This window comes from Hyperolius riggenbachi, chromosome 2, assembly GCF_040937935.1.
Source record: "Hyperolius riggenbachi isolate aHypRig1 chromosome 2, aHypRig1.pri, whole genome shotgun sequence".
Taxonomy (NCBI): domain Eukaryota; kingdom Metazoa; phylum Chordata; class Amphibia; order Anura; family Hyperoliidae; genus Hyperolius; species Hyperolius riggenbachi.
This window is the reverse complement of record NC_090647.1, coordinates 360,135,746-360,151,697: the sequence shown is the minus strand read 5'-3', so window position 1 is coordinate 360,151,697 and position 15,952 is coordinate 360,135,746. Positions and strand designations below refer to the sequence as shown.

The window sequence follows — 15,952 nt, the reverse complement described above, 5'->3', positions numbered from 1 at the left end:
TAGAGCAAAGTAGAAATGCTGGCCTTTAGACCACTAAGTGAAAGAACTTATAATACATTATAAATTTACCAGAAAAACACTTGAGCTGCACAAAACTTTTTGTAATTTATAGTTATTGAAAAAAAGCCCATTTTCAATTTCTACCAGCGAAGAATTTCCATAACGTTACCAAGCTGAAATTGAGCTTCTTTGCAGCTATGGCAAGAGAAAAGGTGTGTACACACATCCAACTTTATGCCCGATTGTCATTTGAAAGACTTTGTTGTTTAACCGTCAAGTACAAACGTCCAACAAAGCGGCTGACAAACTAATTTACATGTAGTCTAACAGACTGGACGTTCAGTCATAAAAGACGTGCATCATCATGTTGATGGGAATCCTGGTATCCTGCACCTTTTTACACGCATTCCCCCACATATTAGTTGGTCAGACGACCACTGGTTGGTTGTACATGCATATTGACCTGACAGTCATCTGAACGAAAGTTGGTCCAACTGATCGGCCAAGCGGATCGGGCAAACTGGCTGTTATCAGTTACTTGACTACGCATACACACGTCCAACTTGTCGTTCAAACGACAAGTTGGACGACAAGATGGTTGGAAAAGTTGGTCGTGTGTACGCGCCTTAACCCAACCTGTCTGTAGTCCAGATTAGCAGTGTGCATGGAAAAATGCAGTTAACTCCTGGTTAATGTGTTAGTAGTGGCTGGGTAGTTTAATGGTTAAGGGCACTGCCTTCTTGGGCTAGAATCCCTAACATTGTTACTGCCTATAGAGAGTGTTCCCTAGTGGCTGCAGCTCAAGCACTGAGTCTGCCAGGAGAAAATATTATTTGTCTTATCCCATAGTATATGGGGATGGCGAGAGGTTGTGTGGTGCTACCGCTGGGATGTGTGGTACTACCACTGGGGTGGTAAAGCAGCCTGTAGTAGTGCCGCTTGTTACATCAACACCACCTAAGTGACTTATGTGATACACATGCCAGCATGGGCGGAGGAAGGAGGATAGCAGAACTGACTACACACTTATGTATCATGTAGGTTCTATAAGAACTAACCTACAAAGCACAAAGTGGAGCACAGGCACAGTTAAAAGGGAACTTATTTAAAGTAAACACAGGACGTCGCTGCAAATGAATATTACATACTAACCTCACCGTCAGTTCCTCTCAGAAGCTCACCATTTTCTTCTGACAGTGATCCCTTCCATTTCGGACAATATTTTGTCAAAACTTAAATATACCAGTTGCTGTCAGTTACATATCAGCAGCTGTCAGTTACAACTGAATGTGCAAGGTAATGTCCATGTTTCTCTATGGCTCAAGTGGGGGATATTACAGTTTAACAGTGTGCTGACCAGGAAGCTGTTATTTGGAAATAGCCATTTTTAAAATGGAGGCCAGAGAATTCCACTGATCACAGTGGACAAATGGGACGCAGAAGATGAGAAAGATTGAGGAGTGGACTACACGGGATGTAAGTATGACTTGTGTATAGTTATTTTGACTTTTTATTTTCAGTTCAGGTTCTCATTAAGTAGGCAAAGACATGAAGTGAGGACACCACAATTTAACAGGCACTCATGAGCGAGAGAATGCAGTTATGTGAACAAACATTAGGTGGTGTAGAGAAACCTTCAATTAAAAAGGCAAGACCTAATTGGAAGCGGCAACGTGTTACAGGAGTGTACAAGAAACAGGGGGAAATGTGTGGGGGCAGATGAAATTGCAAGCACAGGCATGTGAAAGAAGCATATAAAAGGAGGGGAGAGGGGGGGGGGGGGGGTAAAGAACTGGTCAAGGCATAAGAAGGTTAGGACAGAAAACTGTACAAAGGAAAAGTTGGTAAAAGGGAGGAAAAAACAAACAAAAAAAACAACTCTAGTGATTGGATGGAGGGGTGTTCAGTCTGAAATAGGATGGGTGAGGATTCATTATGAACAGAGATGAGTGGGCTCTGATATGGATTATGTTCACTCACACCCCTGGCCGTTAACGCCAACCCTGTTGCAGGAATAATTAGCCGCACCTGTCGAAATTACACCTGCACTAATGCACTAAATGAGAGCACACTTTGGCTGGATGACTTTACTTCTGCCCATAAATGCTTACATTATATGGAGCTGACCCAATGGGACCATAAGACAGCTGCTGTCAAACAATTTTCTAGAAATGATACACAAAGATTCCAAGCATTTAAACCTTACACATACACCAATGCTGAAATCAATACTACACAAGTCAAGCTGAAAAAAAAACTTACAGTTGAAGGGACCGGTTCTTGAAACTCAATGCTTAGCTCGTGGCAATAGAGATACAGGAGAAGCCGCTCACATTTCTTAAATAGAAAAACAATCAACATTTCAGAAAACAAAATAAATACAATTCCTTAAGTTTTTTTTTTTTTTTTAAACCAAAAACGACCTTATGCTAATTCACTGAAAGAGACACTGAAGCAAAAAAAAAAAATTACGATATTATGATTTGCATGTGTAGTACAGCTAAGAAATAAAACATTATGATCAGATACATCAGTCTAATTGTTTCCAGTACAGGAAGAGTTAAGAAACTTCAGTTGTTATCTCTATGCAAAAAAGCCATTAAGCTCTACGACTTTCAAAGTCGTGGAGAGGGCCGTTTTCTGGCTTTTATTATCTCAACTGTTATTGAACTATTTACTTTTTCTCTGCCAGAGGAGAGGTCATTAGTTCATAGACTGCTCTGAAAGAATAATTTTGAATGCTGAGTGTTGTGTAATCTGCATATATTATAGAATGATGCAATGTTAGAAAAAACACTATATACCTGAAAACAAAAATATGAGAATATTTTCTTTGCTGCTAATCTTCTAGTAATTATTCATAGTACACAACCAATTCATTACATCATAAAAAAAAATTCCGCTTCAGTGTCTCTTTAACCACTTGAGGACCCACCCTTTACCCCCCCTTAAGGACCAGCGTTGAATTCTGTGATCTGTGCTGGGTGGGCTCTACAACCCCCAGCACAGATCAAACACCAGGCAGAGAGATCCCCCCTTTTTTCCCCACTAGGGGGATGATGTGCTGGGGGGGGTCCGATCTCTCCTGCCTGCGTGTGGCTGGCGGGGGGGGGCACCTCAAAGCCCCCCTCCGCAGCGAAATTCCGCTTCCCCCTCTCCTACCTGGCCCCCTGGTGATCGGGGCTGCACAGGACGCTATCCGTCCTGTGCAGCCTGTGACAGGACGTCCCCTGTCACATGGTGGCAATCCCCAGCCGCTGATTGGCCGGGGATCGCCGATCTGCCTTATGGCGCTGCTGCGCAGCAGCGCCGTACAATGTAAACAAAGCGGATTATTTCCGCTTGTGTTTACATTTAGCCTGCGAGCCGCGATCGGCGGCCCGCAGGCTATTCACGGAGCCCCCCGCCGTGAATTGACAGGAAGCAGCCGCTCGCGCGAGCGGCTGCTTCCTGATTAATTAGCCTGCAGCTGGCGACGCAGAACTGCGTCGCTGGTCCTGCAGCTGCCACTTTGCCGACGCGCGGTATGAGTGCGCGGTCGGCAAGTGGTTAAGTAATGTTCAAAAAAAAAAGTCTGCATCTGTCTGGTTTTTAGGTGCAGTGAGTACTTGGCTCCACAGATTCCAAGACCCAACTTTAATTGAAATAGAAAAAGAGGTTTAGATTAGGTAGAAAAAAAAAACATTGGGTATTACTGTATTACCTTTTAATCATGTTTAGTTTAGGCATTAATGCCATAACTTGAATGAACCATGAATGTTTCTGTTTCTACTGAAATCTGTGTGGGGACTGTTAATGTCATAGCTGTATGTTAATCCAAGTTTCATATATATGCACTTAATAGATATAAGGTGACACCAATGTTTAAGGCTAATGTAACACAGATGATTCAGATGAATAGAGCTACCCTTTAAAGTTAGTCTCAGATTCTTTCTCTGTAGACATGCTTTAGCTAAGACCTGGTACTGTGTGAGTTTTTGGTCTTCTCAGGAATTTCTAAACTGATATGGCGTGCCTGGTACTACAACCTCCCATCGGGGGATGGTTCAAGACACACTAGTAAAGACCTTGAAAATAACTATGGGAACAGGATGCAGGAGAGATTGTGTGCTGTAGTCCAGACCAGGTGCAAGGCTGTGAGAATTCTCCACCCTCTTAGAGTGAAAGAAGAAGACCCTCGAAGACACACATTATTATTGGACAAGTAAATTACATCATGACCACGTAATTTGGAGTATAAGAACTGGTGCACAGCGGAAGTTGAACCAGAAACCTTAAACTGCCTTGACCCTTTTGCTAGGCTTATCTTGGTTTCCCTCATGTATACATGTGCTATTTTTGAATAAAGCCAAAAGTTGTTTTTTCTTTGCATCTCCTGACTTATTTTTGAAATCTTGGTGTATTGGTAAGTAAGTGACTTCCACAGGACCTGTGATGCAGGTCCTTTAGCTGGTTTCCTTTCATACAACCAATCAAATTCCTGATTTTTTTTTCTCTTACAAACCTAATCCAGTTTTTGAAGTGAAAACAGCTAAGCAAGTAGTATTTGAAGTGAAAACAGCCAAGCAAGTATGAAAGTATTTGTTAACAAAATGTTCTTGTTAGCAGGGGAACACCCTTAAAAGTACTCCTAATCATATCCACATGAAAAGGACCATGCGTAAGCTTATAAATGAAGTTTATAGGCTTAATTGCTTCCCCTACAAAAAAAAAAAAAAATGGCAATGAACGACTATGGCAGACTTTAGTTTGTGGGATGACAATATATATACTATGTAAAGTACTGCAGAAGATTTCTGCACCATTCAAACGCACAACAAATGTAGTGGCTGGATGGTGTACTGGTTAAGGGCTCCACCTCTGACGTAGGAGACCAGGGCCCATATTCACTTTTTCTCCTGAGTTTTCTCCTAGGAGGTAATTTTTCATCTTCAAATGAAAATAACTTTTTAGCACTTTGCAATGGAAAATGTACTAAAAAGTATGTGAAAAGGTACTGTAAAAAATATTTTGAGCGTTTGTTTTCTTGCTGGTGGCTTTTCTCTTTTTTACAAATTGTGAAAATATCACCTAGGAGAAAACTCAGGTGAAAAAGTGAATTGCACATGGAATCTCCGGTCTTCCTATTTATTAAGTACCTATTTTGTAAGGATTTGTTGGACAAAACTTCACAGTGGCTGCAGCTCAAGCGCAACAGGAGAAAAGCACTATACAAATGTTGGCATTATTATAATAACACTACATGGTAAAATAGCACTACACACTTACCATTTGATCTATAGAATTCAAGCCTTGGCTAGTCTTTCCTTTCTTACTATGCTGTGAATTATCACAATCATATTCAACCTCTGGCTTCTTTAGATCTCTGCAGAACGTGCACATCCAGTCCCCACTGACAGAGAAGGAAAAGAGACAACTTAAAGCCGTGTTGCAGCCAATCACATGGTAACACTTGTTTCTAACTATAAAAAACTATTCTGCTTCAAAAACTATTAAAATGGCAAAGATATTAAGAGGGGGGGGGGGGGGGGCACTTTTTTGCCCATGTTAAAATCAATTTGTTGCTTACTCACCTTTACAGGACAAATGTATAAGAGGGATATGGAGGCTGCCATATTAATTTCCCTTTAAAGAGTAACTGTCAGGCTGCAAAAGCTAATTTAAACCTCTATTCTCCTGTGTTAAACAGTTTAGAAGGAAGCCAAAAAGGCAATACTGAAGTTAAAAATCTCTCTTTTGATGTGTGCTGAACAGCAAGGATGTTATTCCCAAGCTCTTAAGAGGCCGAGAGGCCGCATACCATACTGCAAAGCATTCTGGGGCTGCTTCTTCCCACCTTGGGTCCTCCCCTGTGCTGCTAGTGAGAAGTTACAGGCTCATGTTACAACAGCTTGTAACCCCAGTCCAGCTCACAGCACTGAAAAATCTCCAGGCAGAGTATACTGCATGAGTCCGCTATTGTTCCTAGCCACATGGCTAATTAATATTCAGTGCACAGTAGTGTTGTCTTTTTTCTGAGTTGAATCATCAGGAAGCAGGGAGGACATGACGACACATTTGGCTTCAAAGGAGACAGACAAACATGAAACCTGCCATGAGCTGTCAGGAGCACCATTCTCTGCAAATACTATATAAAAATTCTGTGAAATCCAAACGTGGACAGTGAAATGCATATGTAATTTAAGTACAGCCAATCTTTAGCTACTGATATATGTGTTTTTTTTCCTCTGAGACCTTATACCTAACAGCTCCTCTTTAAGCAATACTAGTTGCCTGGAATCCTGCTGATTCTCTGCCTATAATACTCTTACCCTGAACAAGCATGCAATAGATCAGATGTTTCTGACATTGTCAGATCTGACAGGATTAGCTGCATGCTTGTTTCTGGTGTGTGATTCAGACACTCCTGTAGCCAAATAGATCAGCAGGGCTGTCAGGCAATTGGTATTGCTTAAAAGGGAAAAAAATATGGCAGCATCCATATACCTCTCACGTCAATTGTCCTTGAAACCAATTACTAAAGAGAAAACAGTTTAAAGTGGCAGTGACTTAGGACCTGTTCATACTGTCAGTGTTTGCAGAACGTATAGAAAAGCAAAGAAAACGCAAGTTGAAAAACGCATGCATTTATATGCGTTTTTCTTGCGTTTTCTATTGCGTTTTTTGCATGTTGAAAGGAATGGGTCACACAGGAAACAATGGGAAACGCAGAGGGAAACGTACGCTAAAAATGCAATAGTATGCGTTTTTGATACACGTCCATAGACTTTCATTGCATCCGTTTCTGTGTGTGACACACAGAACTGCGTGCAGCAATGCGGATGAGAAACGTATGCGTCTCATACGCATACATGTGAACAAGGCCATTAGAAAACATTAGTAGCAGTTTCTATGCACAAAGTCTGCCCATAGGTGTTCTGGAAAAACGGCTAGGAACGCACATAGCCTGAACAGGGCCTTATTGTCATTGGCATCAATTCACTAAGATCATGCTGGAGATAATAAGGCAAGAGAAAACTTACCTCCACACAGTAAGAGTTATCTTATCTCTCCATTTCTGAAGTTACCTCCTCTGTAGTTATTTTACCTCCTCTGTAGTTATTTTCACGCACAATAAATAAACAGCCTGTCTTTAACTTTAGAATTCTGGAGTTATTTTAAGGATTGAAGAGTTAACTTAAAGACAGAAGAGTTAACTTTAGGTTTGCCTGAGGTAAAATGTTTCCTGAATACTACATGCCTCATCCCCATGGTGACCACTCTAGAAACGTTATTAAAGACAGGAGATAAGCTTAGTGAATTGAGGCCATTGTCTTTAAATCACTCAGCCTTCAACTCTTCCATCTTTAACCCCCTTGGCGGTATGAAAAATACCGCCAGGGGGCAGCGCAGCCGTTTTTTTTTTTTAAAATCATGTAGCGAGCCCAGGGCTCGCTACATGATAGCCGCTGCTCAGCGGCATCCCCCCAGCCCCGCCGATTGCCTCCGGCGATAGGCGATCAGGAAATCCCGTTCAAAGAACGGGATTTCCTGGAGGGCTTCCCCCGTCGCCATGGCGACGGGGCGGAATCATTGGGAGACCCGATCCACCCCTTGGCGCTGCCTGGCACTGATTGGCCAGGCAGCACAGGGGTCTGTGGGGGGGGGCGCGCGCCGCACCGGATAGCGGCAATCGGGCGCGCGACGGCGGCGATCGGGGTGCTGGCGCAGCTAGCAAAGTGCTAGCTGCGTCCAGCAAAAAAAAAATTATGTAAATCGGCGCCGCACCGGATAGCGGCAATCGGGCGCGCGACGGCAGCGATCGGGGTGCTGGCGCAGCTAGCAAAGTGCTAGCTGCGTCCAGCAAAAAAAAAATTATGTAAATCGGCCCAGCAGGGCCTGAGCGGCACCCTCCGGCGGCTTACCCCGTGTCACACACGGGGTTACCGCCAAGGAGGTTAATGTACCAATGTATTTTCCAAGTTGGTCGAAAGCATGCAACATACTGCTGCCAAAGCTCAGTATGAGCCAAGCGATTGTGTTAATACATATCAGGAAAGTGATAAGGATTTTTTTTCGTGGGGGGGGGGGGGGGGGGGGTGGTTAGGTGTGTTAGGCAGAACCATGTGTAAATGTGTAACCAACTGCTTCTGCAAACGCATCTAAGCGTAAATGGAACCTTCTTATAGCAGTATTATTAAACTAAATTGTGTTAGAGAAGTACATTGATTCAGAACACAAGTTGTAAATGCTATACCTTGGAAAGCTAAGAAGTGTTGGTACATGACACGTTAGATGAAAGACTTTGGGGCACTTTTCACAACATAAGAGGTCTCCTCCATTTTGGCACACAGCACACCAGTCTTCGTTAGGATCATCTTCTTTGTTCGTACCATCACCTCCACCTCCTGCTCGAGGCGATCGATGCACTGAGCTACGAACTGGGGACTTTCCATTAACGATGGTACCTTGCACAGATTGTTCACAACTTTTGCTTGTACTGTTAAGCTCAGCCTTTACATGATTTTCTAGATTGGCCAAGGCTTCCAAATCACTTTCTAGGTGCAGAGTGGTGGTGAGTGGTGGCGTCAGACTGCTCTCTGGACTACTCAGCTAGGAAAAATAAAATAAGCTGTTAAAAGCAAATACATCTAAGGTCTCTTTCACACAGGCTTATAGCCCTGGATTCACCACCTCTCAGCTGCTCCAGTGCACGGGCGGGTGATTCTACATAACAATTGAATATGCAATTAAAGTAATCATGATCTTAAAGTAAACTGATGCGTAAACTGCATCATTTGCATACATGAATTCTTAACCCTTACAATGACAAAAAAAAATACAGCCCAATTCTATGTAGGTTTGGGCCTACACATACACAATTAGCTAATCATTTAACAGGTCAGTTCAGCTACCCTTTAATGTATGCATTTTCCTTAAAACTTACCATGCATGCACTTCTCCTCCCATCTTCAGTTTTCTCTTGCTTAACAGGTCCTGAAAAGCTACACACATCGTCTTCTGTTCCAGGTTCCTGCTTCACCTTGACTGGATCTGATTTGAAAGAATTTCTATCAACTGCTCTTCCACTAGAGCCACAACTGTAAATTGTAAAAATGAATTAATTGTGCATGGTGACAGATGAGATGTAGCACAGTTCAAAAAAATAAATAAAATAAAGGTCCTGTCCTTTTGCCTAAACTTTTTGGTCCACTATTTGGGATAAATTTAAGTCAATTAACCTCTGTGACGGTCTTCCTCCCCAGCCCTGGTCCTATTATATATACACACAGCTGCTCCTGATGTCTCTAGAGCTTTTAGGAGCTTATACTTTGCATATATTTAGCTGCTCACTGGGCGATCGCATTTAATTGGAAGACTTCTGCCCTGTCATTTAACAAATTTGAAACTCATGTAGACCTGAGCAGGGATACAGATCGATACTCATATCAAGAGAAATACCAGTTTGACTGGGAGGAGCGTTAATTATAGAACTCAGGGTTGGGGGGGCTCTGGTAGCTCATGCCCCTTTACCCGTTTGGGAGTTCTTATGTAATAGGAATCTTAGCCAAGATGTCTTATACTTTCTTCTTGGAGGCTAATGGGGAGAACTTTACATGACACTTTGGTGCTAGACAGTTTGGTTGGGTTTTTATGTTTAAAGTGTACCTGGGACTTTAATATATGACAACTAATCGAACAATTAACTGTTTGCACATGTGGAAATTTAATCTTCTGTTTGCACTTTATTTGTACATTCCTGACGACTATGTTTGTACCATTTATAGAATGATGAATTTTTTTCTTGACTTAGTTTGATTAGACACAGTTTACGGACCCAGTTCTATTACCGTATTAGACTTCAATGGGGAGGCGAACTTTGAAAACTAGAAACACTTATGCTGGCCACAAATGTGATGGAAGAGAGGTTTCAAGGGGTCTAACATCCGAGTTTTTGCATGGATGAGTGGGATGGACGCCAAAAGTTCCTGGGAAAAACCTGGATTTGCCGCAAAGCAGCATTTTAAGGGCAGAAATCACATTGAATGCTAAATTGCAGGCCTAAAGTGCTTTAAAACATCTTGCATGTGTATACATTTATCAGGGAGTGTAATTAGAGTACTGCTTCACACTGACACACCAAACTCACTGTGTAACGCACTGCAAACAGCTGTTTGTGTAGTGGCGGCCGTGCTAGACTGGTGCGCACCATGGCGAGAGTGCAGTCCGTGGAGGTTTTCAAGCCCATATGGTCGCCGGGCTGTGGTAGCTCAATGATAGAACAGTGACTGTCCAGCTGATCAAATTTGATCTGTCCACAATGAAGCAACGACCTTTTTATCTTTGGTGTGCAAACCCCCGAGACACTCGGTCATTGCTTCATTTGTGATACGCAAGCCCCTTCACCGCGGCAAGGTAATGATCACAAAGGGGAATTGGCACATGTACATGCCTCTTGTTTTGTTGTTGCAGCTGCAGTGCAGCCAGAAAAATTAGGCAGGCATTTACACGCACCAGAAAAATTAATATAGCGGCCGCTGCTAGCAGCGGCCTTAAAAATTCAGGAATCCACCTGGAGTCCTGGGCCCTGTTGCTGGAGGAGAAGGCAGTTAAGCGGCCTGCGGGAAGAGCTGCTGTGTGGTGACTGACTTGGTCTTAGGGCGGGCAGTAGCCCTCCGGGATCCAAGCCTCATTCATTTTGATAAAGGTCAGGTACTAAACACTTTTGTGACTTAGGCGACTTCTCTTCTCAGTGACAATGCCTCCAGCTGCGCTGAAGGTCCTTTCTGATAGGACGCTTGAGGCAGGGCAAGACAGAAGTTAGAAGGCAAATCGGGACAGCTCTGGCCACAGGTCAAGCCTGTGCACCCAGTAGTCCAAGGGTTCATCGCTGCTCACAGTGTCTACATCCACACTTAAGGCCAGGTAGTCGGCTACCTGCCGGCCCAGGCGTTGGTGGAGGGTGGATCCGGAAGGGCTAAGGTGAGGCGTTGGACTAAAGAAAGTCCGCATGTCCGACATCACCATGAGATCGCTGGAGCGTCCTGTCCTTGCCTGCGTGCACATGGGAGAAGGATTACTGGCAGTGGTACCTTTATTGCGTTGTGCTGTAACATCACCCTTAAACGCATTGTAAAGCACAGTTGCCAGCTTGTTCTGCATGTGCTGCATCCTTTCTGCCTTCTGGCGATTTAGAAACATCTCCACCACTTTGTGACTATACCGAGGGTCTAGTAGCATGTCCACCCAGTACAGCTCATCCCCCTTGAGTTTTTTTATACGGGGGTCCCTCAACAGGCTGGACAGCATGAAAGACGTCATCTGCACAAAGTTGGATCCAGACGTACTATCCATCACCTCTTGCTCTTCCTCAATGACGTCAGATAAGTCCTCCTCCCCCCAGCCACAAACAATACCAAGGGAACGTTGAGCAGAACAAGCCCCCTGCGACGCCTGCTGCGGTTGTTCTTCTGCCGCCGCCACCTCCTCCAAAGAAACACCTTCCTCATCATCCGAGTCTGACTCCTCTTCCCCACACAACTCTTCCTCCGCCCCCCTCTGTGCTGCCGCAGGTGTTGAGGAAACATCTGGTTCTTATGAGAATTGATCACACAACGCTTCCTCCTGTAACTGTTCCTGTTCACACTCCTCCACAGCTTGATCCACCACTCTACGCACGGCACGCTCCAAGAAGAAAGTGTACGGGGTCAAGTCACTGATGGTGCCTTCACTGCGAATCACCAGGTTGGTCACCTCCTCAAACGGCAGCATGAGCCTGCATGCATTTCGCATGAGTGTCCAGTTGTTGGGCCAGAACATCCCCATCTCCCCAGAGTGTGTCCTTCTACTCGAGAGAACATAAGGAGGGTTGAATTCCAGCGAGTTGGGTTATCGCAAATCAAGAGTCTCACCGGCAACTTGTTTCTCCGCTGAATATCGGCAAAGTGTGCCATGGCCGTGTAAGACCGCCTGAAATGCCCACACACCTTCCTGGCCTGCTTCAGGACGTCCTTTAAACCTGGGTGCTTTGACACAAATCTTTTAATGACTAGATTCAGCACGTGCCATGCAGGGTACATGTGCAAGCTTTCCCAAATTCAAAGCGGAAAGGAGATTGCTGCCGTTGTCACACACCATGTTGCCAATCTCCAGCTGGTGTGGGGTCAGCCACTGATCCACCTGTTTGTTAAGAGCAGCCAGGAGAGCTGGTCCAGTGTGACTCTCCGCTTTGAGGCAAGACATGTCTAATATGGCGTGACACCGTCGTACCTGGCATGCAGCATAGGCTCTGGGGAGATGGGGCTGTCTAGCTGGAGAGGAGATAGCAGCACCAGTAGAGTTGAACTGCCACTCAGCCAAGGAGGAGGAGGATGACGACAGCGAAGAGGATGTAGCAGGAGGAGAGAAGGTGGCAGAAAGCCAGCCTGCATGCAAGCAGTGGAGGCGTCACAAGTTGGTCCACTGCACAGCCACGTACTCCCCGCTTGTCAGCGGTCACCAGGTTGACCCAATGGGCTGTGTAAGTAATGTACCTGCCCTGACCGTGCTTGGCAGACCAGGCATCCGTGGTCAGATGGACCCTTGAACCAGAGCTGTGTGCCAGAGATGACACCACTTGCCTCTCAACTTCACGGTACAGTTTGGGTATCGCCTTTTTAGAAAAATAATTGTGGCCTGGTATCTTCCACTGCGGTGTCCCAATGGCCACAAATTTACGGAAGGCCTCAGAGTCCACTAGCTGGTATGGTAACAGCTGGTGAGCTAACAGTTCCGCCAAGTCGGCTGTCAGACACCGGGCAAGGGGGTGACTGGCAGAAATTGGCTTCTTCCGCTCAAAGATTTCCTTCACAGACACCTGGCTGCTGTGGGCAGAGGAGCAGGAACTGCTCAAGGTGAGAGGCGTAGTGGAGGAGCGTGGCTGTGAATGTGCAAGGGAGAAAGCGGCTGAAGATGCTACACCTGAAGGAGGAAGAGGAGAAGGAGGGTGGCTTTTCTTTTGTGTGCTGCTTTTGCTCAGGTGCTCTTCCCATTGCAGTTTGTGCTTTTTCTGCATGTGCCTTTATAAGGCAGTTGTCCCTACGTGGGTGTTGGTCTTTCCACGGCTCCATTTTTGGAGGCAGAGAGAACAGATGGCATTGTTCTGATCTGAGGCAGACACATTAAAAAAATTTCCAAACCGCTGAGCCCCCCTGGGGTGATGGCACTATGGTGGCATCAGCAGCTGACGTTGAAGGGCACGTTGGCTGGCTGTCCATAGGTGGCGATACATGGCGCCAGACACTGCCACTAGCTGTTTGACAACTAGCTCCCCCTGCTTCTTTCAGGAACTCATCTCCGTCTCCTCCTACTCCTCTCTGACTCCCCCTCTGAACTGTCCCCCTTGTTCATCTCCTCTATTGGGAATATACGTGGCATCCGTATCATCGTCATCATAACCATCCTGCCCAGCTTCGCTTGCCTCAGACACCTCATAAACTGCACCAACAGCAGGTACTTCATCATCCTCCTCCTCCTACATTACGTCCATAGTGTCGCCTAACTCAGACATATGAAGGTGGTGTAACTTGCTTACCACCTTCATCTTGTTGAAACAGTAATGGCTGTGCATCAGTGATTTCCCTACCAAATAAGTCCTGCGAAGTGTCAAATGCAGCGGATGTGGTGCTTGTAGTAGCGCTGGTGGCTGCGGAAGATGAGGTGCTCTGTGTTAAATAGTCAACCATGTCCTGACAATCTTGGGAGTTGATGGGACGTGCCTTCTTCTGAGCACTGTACTTTGGTCCAGGGCCGCATGAAATCACATCAGCACGATCTCGCACAGACCTGCAGAGTGGCCTTCCTCTGGGTCTGCCTCTACCCGTTTTGTCCATATCGGGGGGGGGGGGGGGGGTGATGAAGTGAAAGGTATGCACTGACCTAACTAATACAATGTGCAGTCACACAGGTGCAGTCAACAGGTATGCACGGAGTGGTATATCCCACTGCATGCACTCACATAGGTAGGTAGGTGCACTGAACAGGTAGGTATATGCAGTGATGGGTATTACAAATGTGCACCTGTCTCACACACAAATACCGTGAACAGGTACAGTGACTGGTGGTATTAAATATCACACTGCGTGCGCGCACGTAGATTGTGTGTAGACACACACACACACACACACACACACACACACACACACACACACACACACACACACGTGCAATGACTGGTGGTATTAATGCGTGCGCTCGCGTAGGTAGGTAGGTTCACTAAACAGTGAACAGGTGCAGCGATTGGGATGGGATTACAAATCTGCAGCTGCCTGTCACACACACAGGTAGTCACTGAATGTGCTGGGCCTGGCAGTGGCACAATAGGAATTACACCAAAGGCCAGCTGCGACTGACTGACAGGGCTGTATATAATGCAAATGGGCCACACAAAAAAAAAAAAGATTAGCTCGCAAAAGAGCTGTTGAGGGGTGCTTTTTTAGCAATAAGAATCAGCAAGGAGCAAGCTAACAAGCCTACAAGAGCCTAACTAAGCTTTCCCTATGAGAGTCTGCAGCAGCTCTCCCTTCTCTAATTACTGCAAGCACACGAGTGAGTCCAATGCCTGACATTGCCTGCCTTTTATGAGGGGGGGGGGGAAGTGCCCCAGGAGGGAGTGTAGCCTGATTGGCTACAATGTGCCTGCTGACTGATGTAGAGGGTCAAAGTTGACCCTAATGATGCACTATGGGGGCGAATCGAACTTCCGGAAAAATTTGCGGTTCTCTGCGAATGCGAACCATGGAAGTTCGCCGGGAACCGTTCAGGCCATCTCTAGCCCTATGCTCACCTAAAACCATTATTTTTCCTAGGTATTATATTTGTTCTCTTTTACATCAGAGCTATCCTTTCACAAATGGGGTGGTAAGAAAATGATTAAAAGTGCATTAACTCTAAAGGTAGCCATACACTGGTCGATTTGCCATCAGATTCGACCAGCAGACAGATCCCTATCTGATCGAATCTGATCAGAGAGGGATCGTATGGCTACCTTTACTGCAAACAGATTGTGAACCGATTTCAGCCTGAAACCGTTCACAATCTGTGGTGGTGCTGCCGCCGCTTCCCCCCCATCCCGCATACATTACCTGCTCCGCCGGCGCGACTCCCGGATCTCCGCTCTTCTTCTCCGCTTTGGTCTGGTCTCCGGCATGCTTCCCTTCTTCCTGTATGGGGGAAGTTTAAACGGTAGAGCGCCCTCTGTTTAAACTTCCTGCCGGGACAGGAAGAAGGGAAGCATGCCGGAGACCAGACCAGACCAGAGCGGAGAATGAAGAGCGGAGACCCGGGAGTCGCGCCGGCGGAGCAGGTAATGTATTGCAGCTCTATTGCGTCGGTCGTCGGGCACTAGAACGCCGCTAGCGAAGCGCTCTTTACCCGCGGGCGATCGACTTATTTTCCGCACGGCGCGATCGACGGGATCGGACGGAATGGATCGAAATTCGGCGTGTAGCGTGAACGATTGGCAGCAGATTCGATCCCAGTGATCGAATCTGCTGTCGAAACGGCGGCAAATCGGGCCAGTGTATGGCCAGCTAAAGCTTTAAATACAGAAAGCAATCTTAAATAATGTACAGGATAACATATTTATGCAATCTTGCCATCATCCCTCAAAGGTCTAGCTGTGTAAAAGTAACTTTATAAGTTTATCAAATTAACCAGAACAGAAACTCCTCATTCATGTACTTCCTCCAACACAAGCTTCTGCTGCTGCTGTGTGCAGTTTTCTTAAAGTACAGTCTTTGCCCTACCCCCTACTAGTCTGAAGTGCTGCTCATAAGAAAGCAAGGCAAGCAGCAGAAGAAACCTGTACACAGCACTTATTCAATCCATCAACCTAGCAGCTAGATGTTAGGACTCTACCTTTAACCCTCTGGGCGATACAATTATATCGCCCAGGAGGGAGCGCAGCATTTCTTAAAAATTTTTTTCTTTTTTA

General features: G+C 45.6%; 1 protein-coding gene across 5 annotated transcripts in view; it reads right to left on the bottom strand.

The window, feature by feature from the left end:
* The window catches only part of TRIM33 (tripartite motif containing 33), a 157,150-nt gene that overhangs the window by 12,709 nt on the left and 128,489 nt on the right, over positions 1 to 15,952 (bottom strand). For all 5 annotated transcript variants that reach the window (XM_068269702.1, XM_068269698.1, XM_068269700.1 and 2 more), the window contains 4 exons: positions 8,927 to 9,080; positions 8,237 to 8,592; positions 5,269 to 5,392; positions 2,263 to 2,337 (listed from right to left, as the gene is read on the bottom strand). In XM_068269702.1, the coding sequence (XP_068125803.1) occupies positions 2,263 to 2,337; positions 5,269 to 5,392; positions 8,237 to 8,592; positions 8,927 to 9,080 (709 nt within the window). The remainder of the gene's footprint in view (positions 1 to 2,262; positions 2,338 to 5,268; positions 5,393 to 8,236; positions 8,593 to 8,926; positions 9,081 to 15,952) is intronic.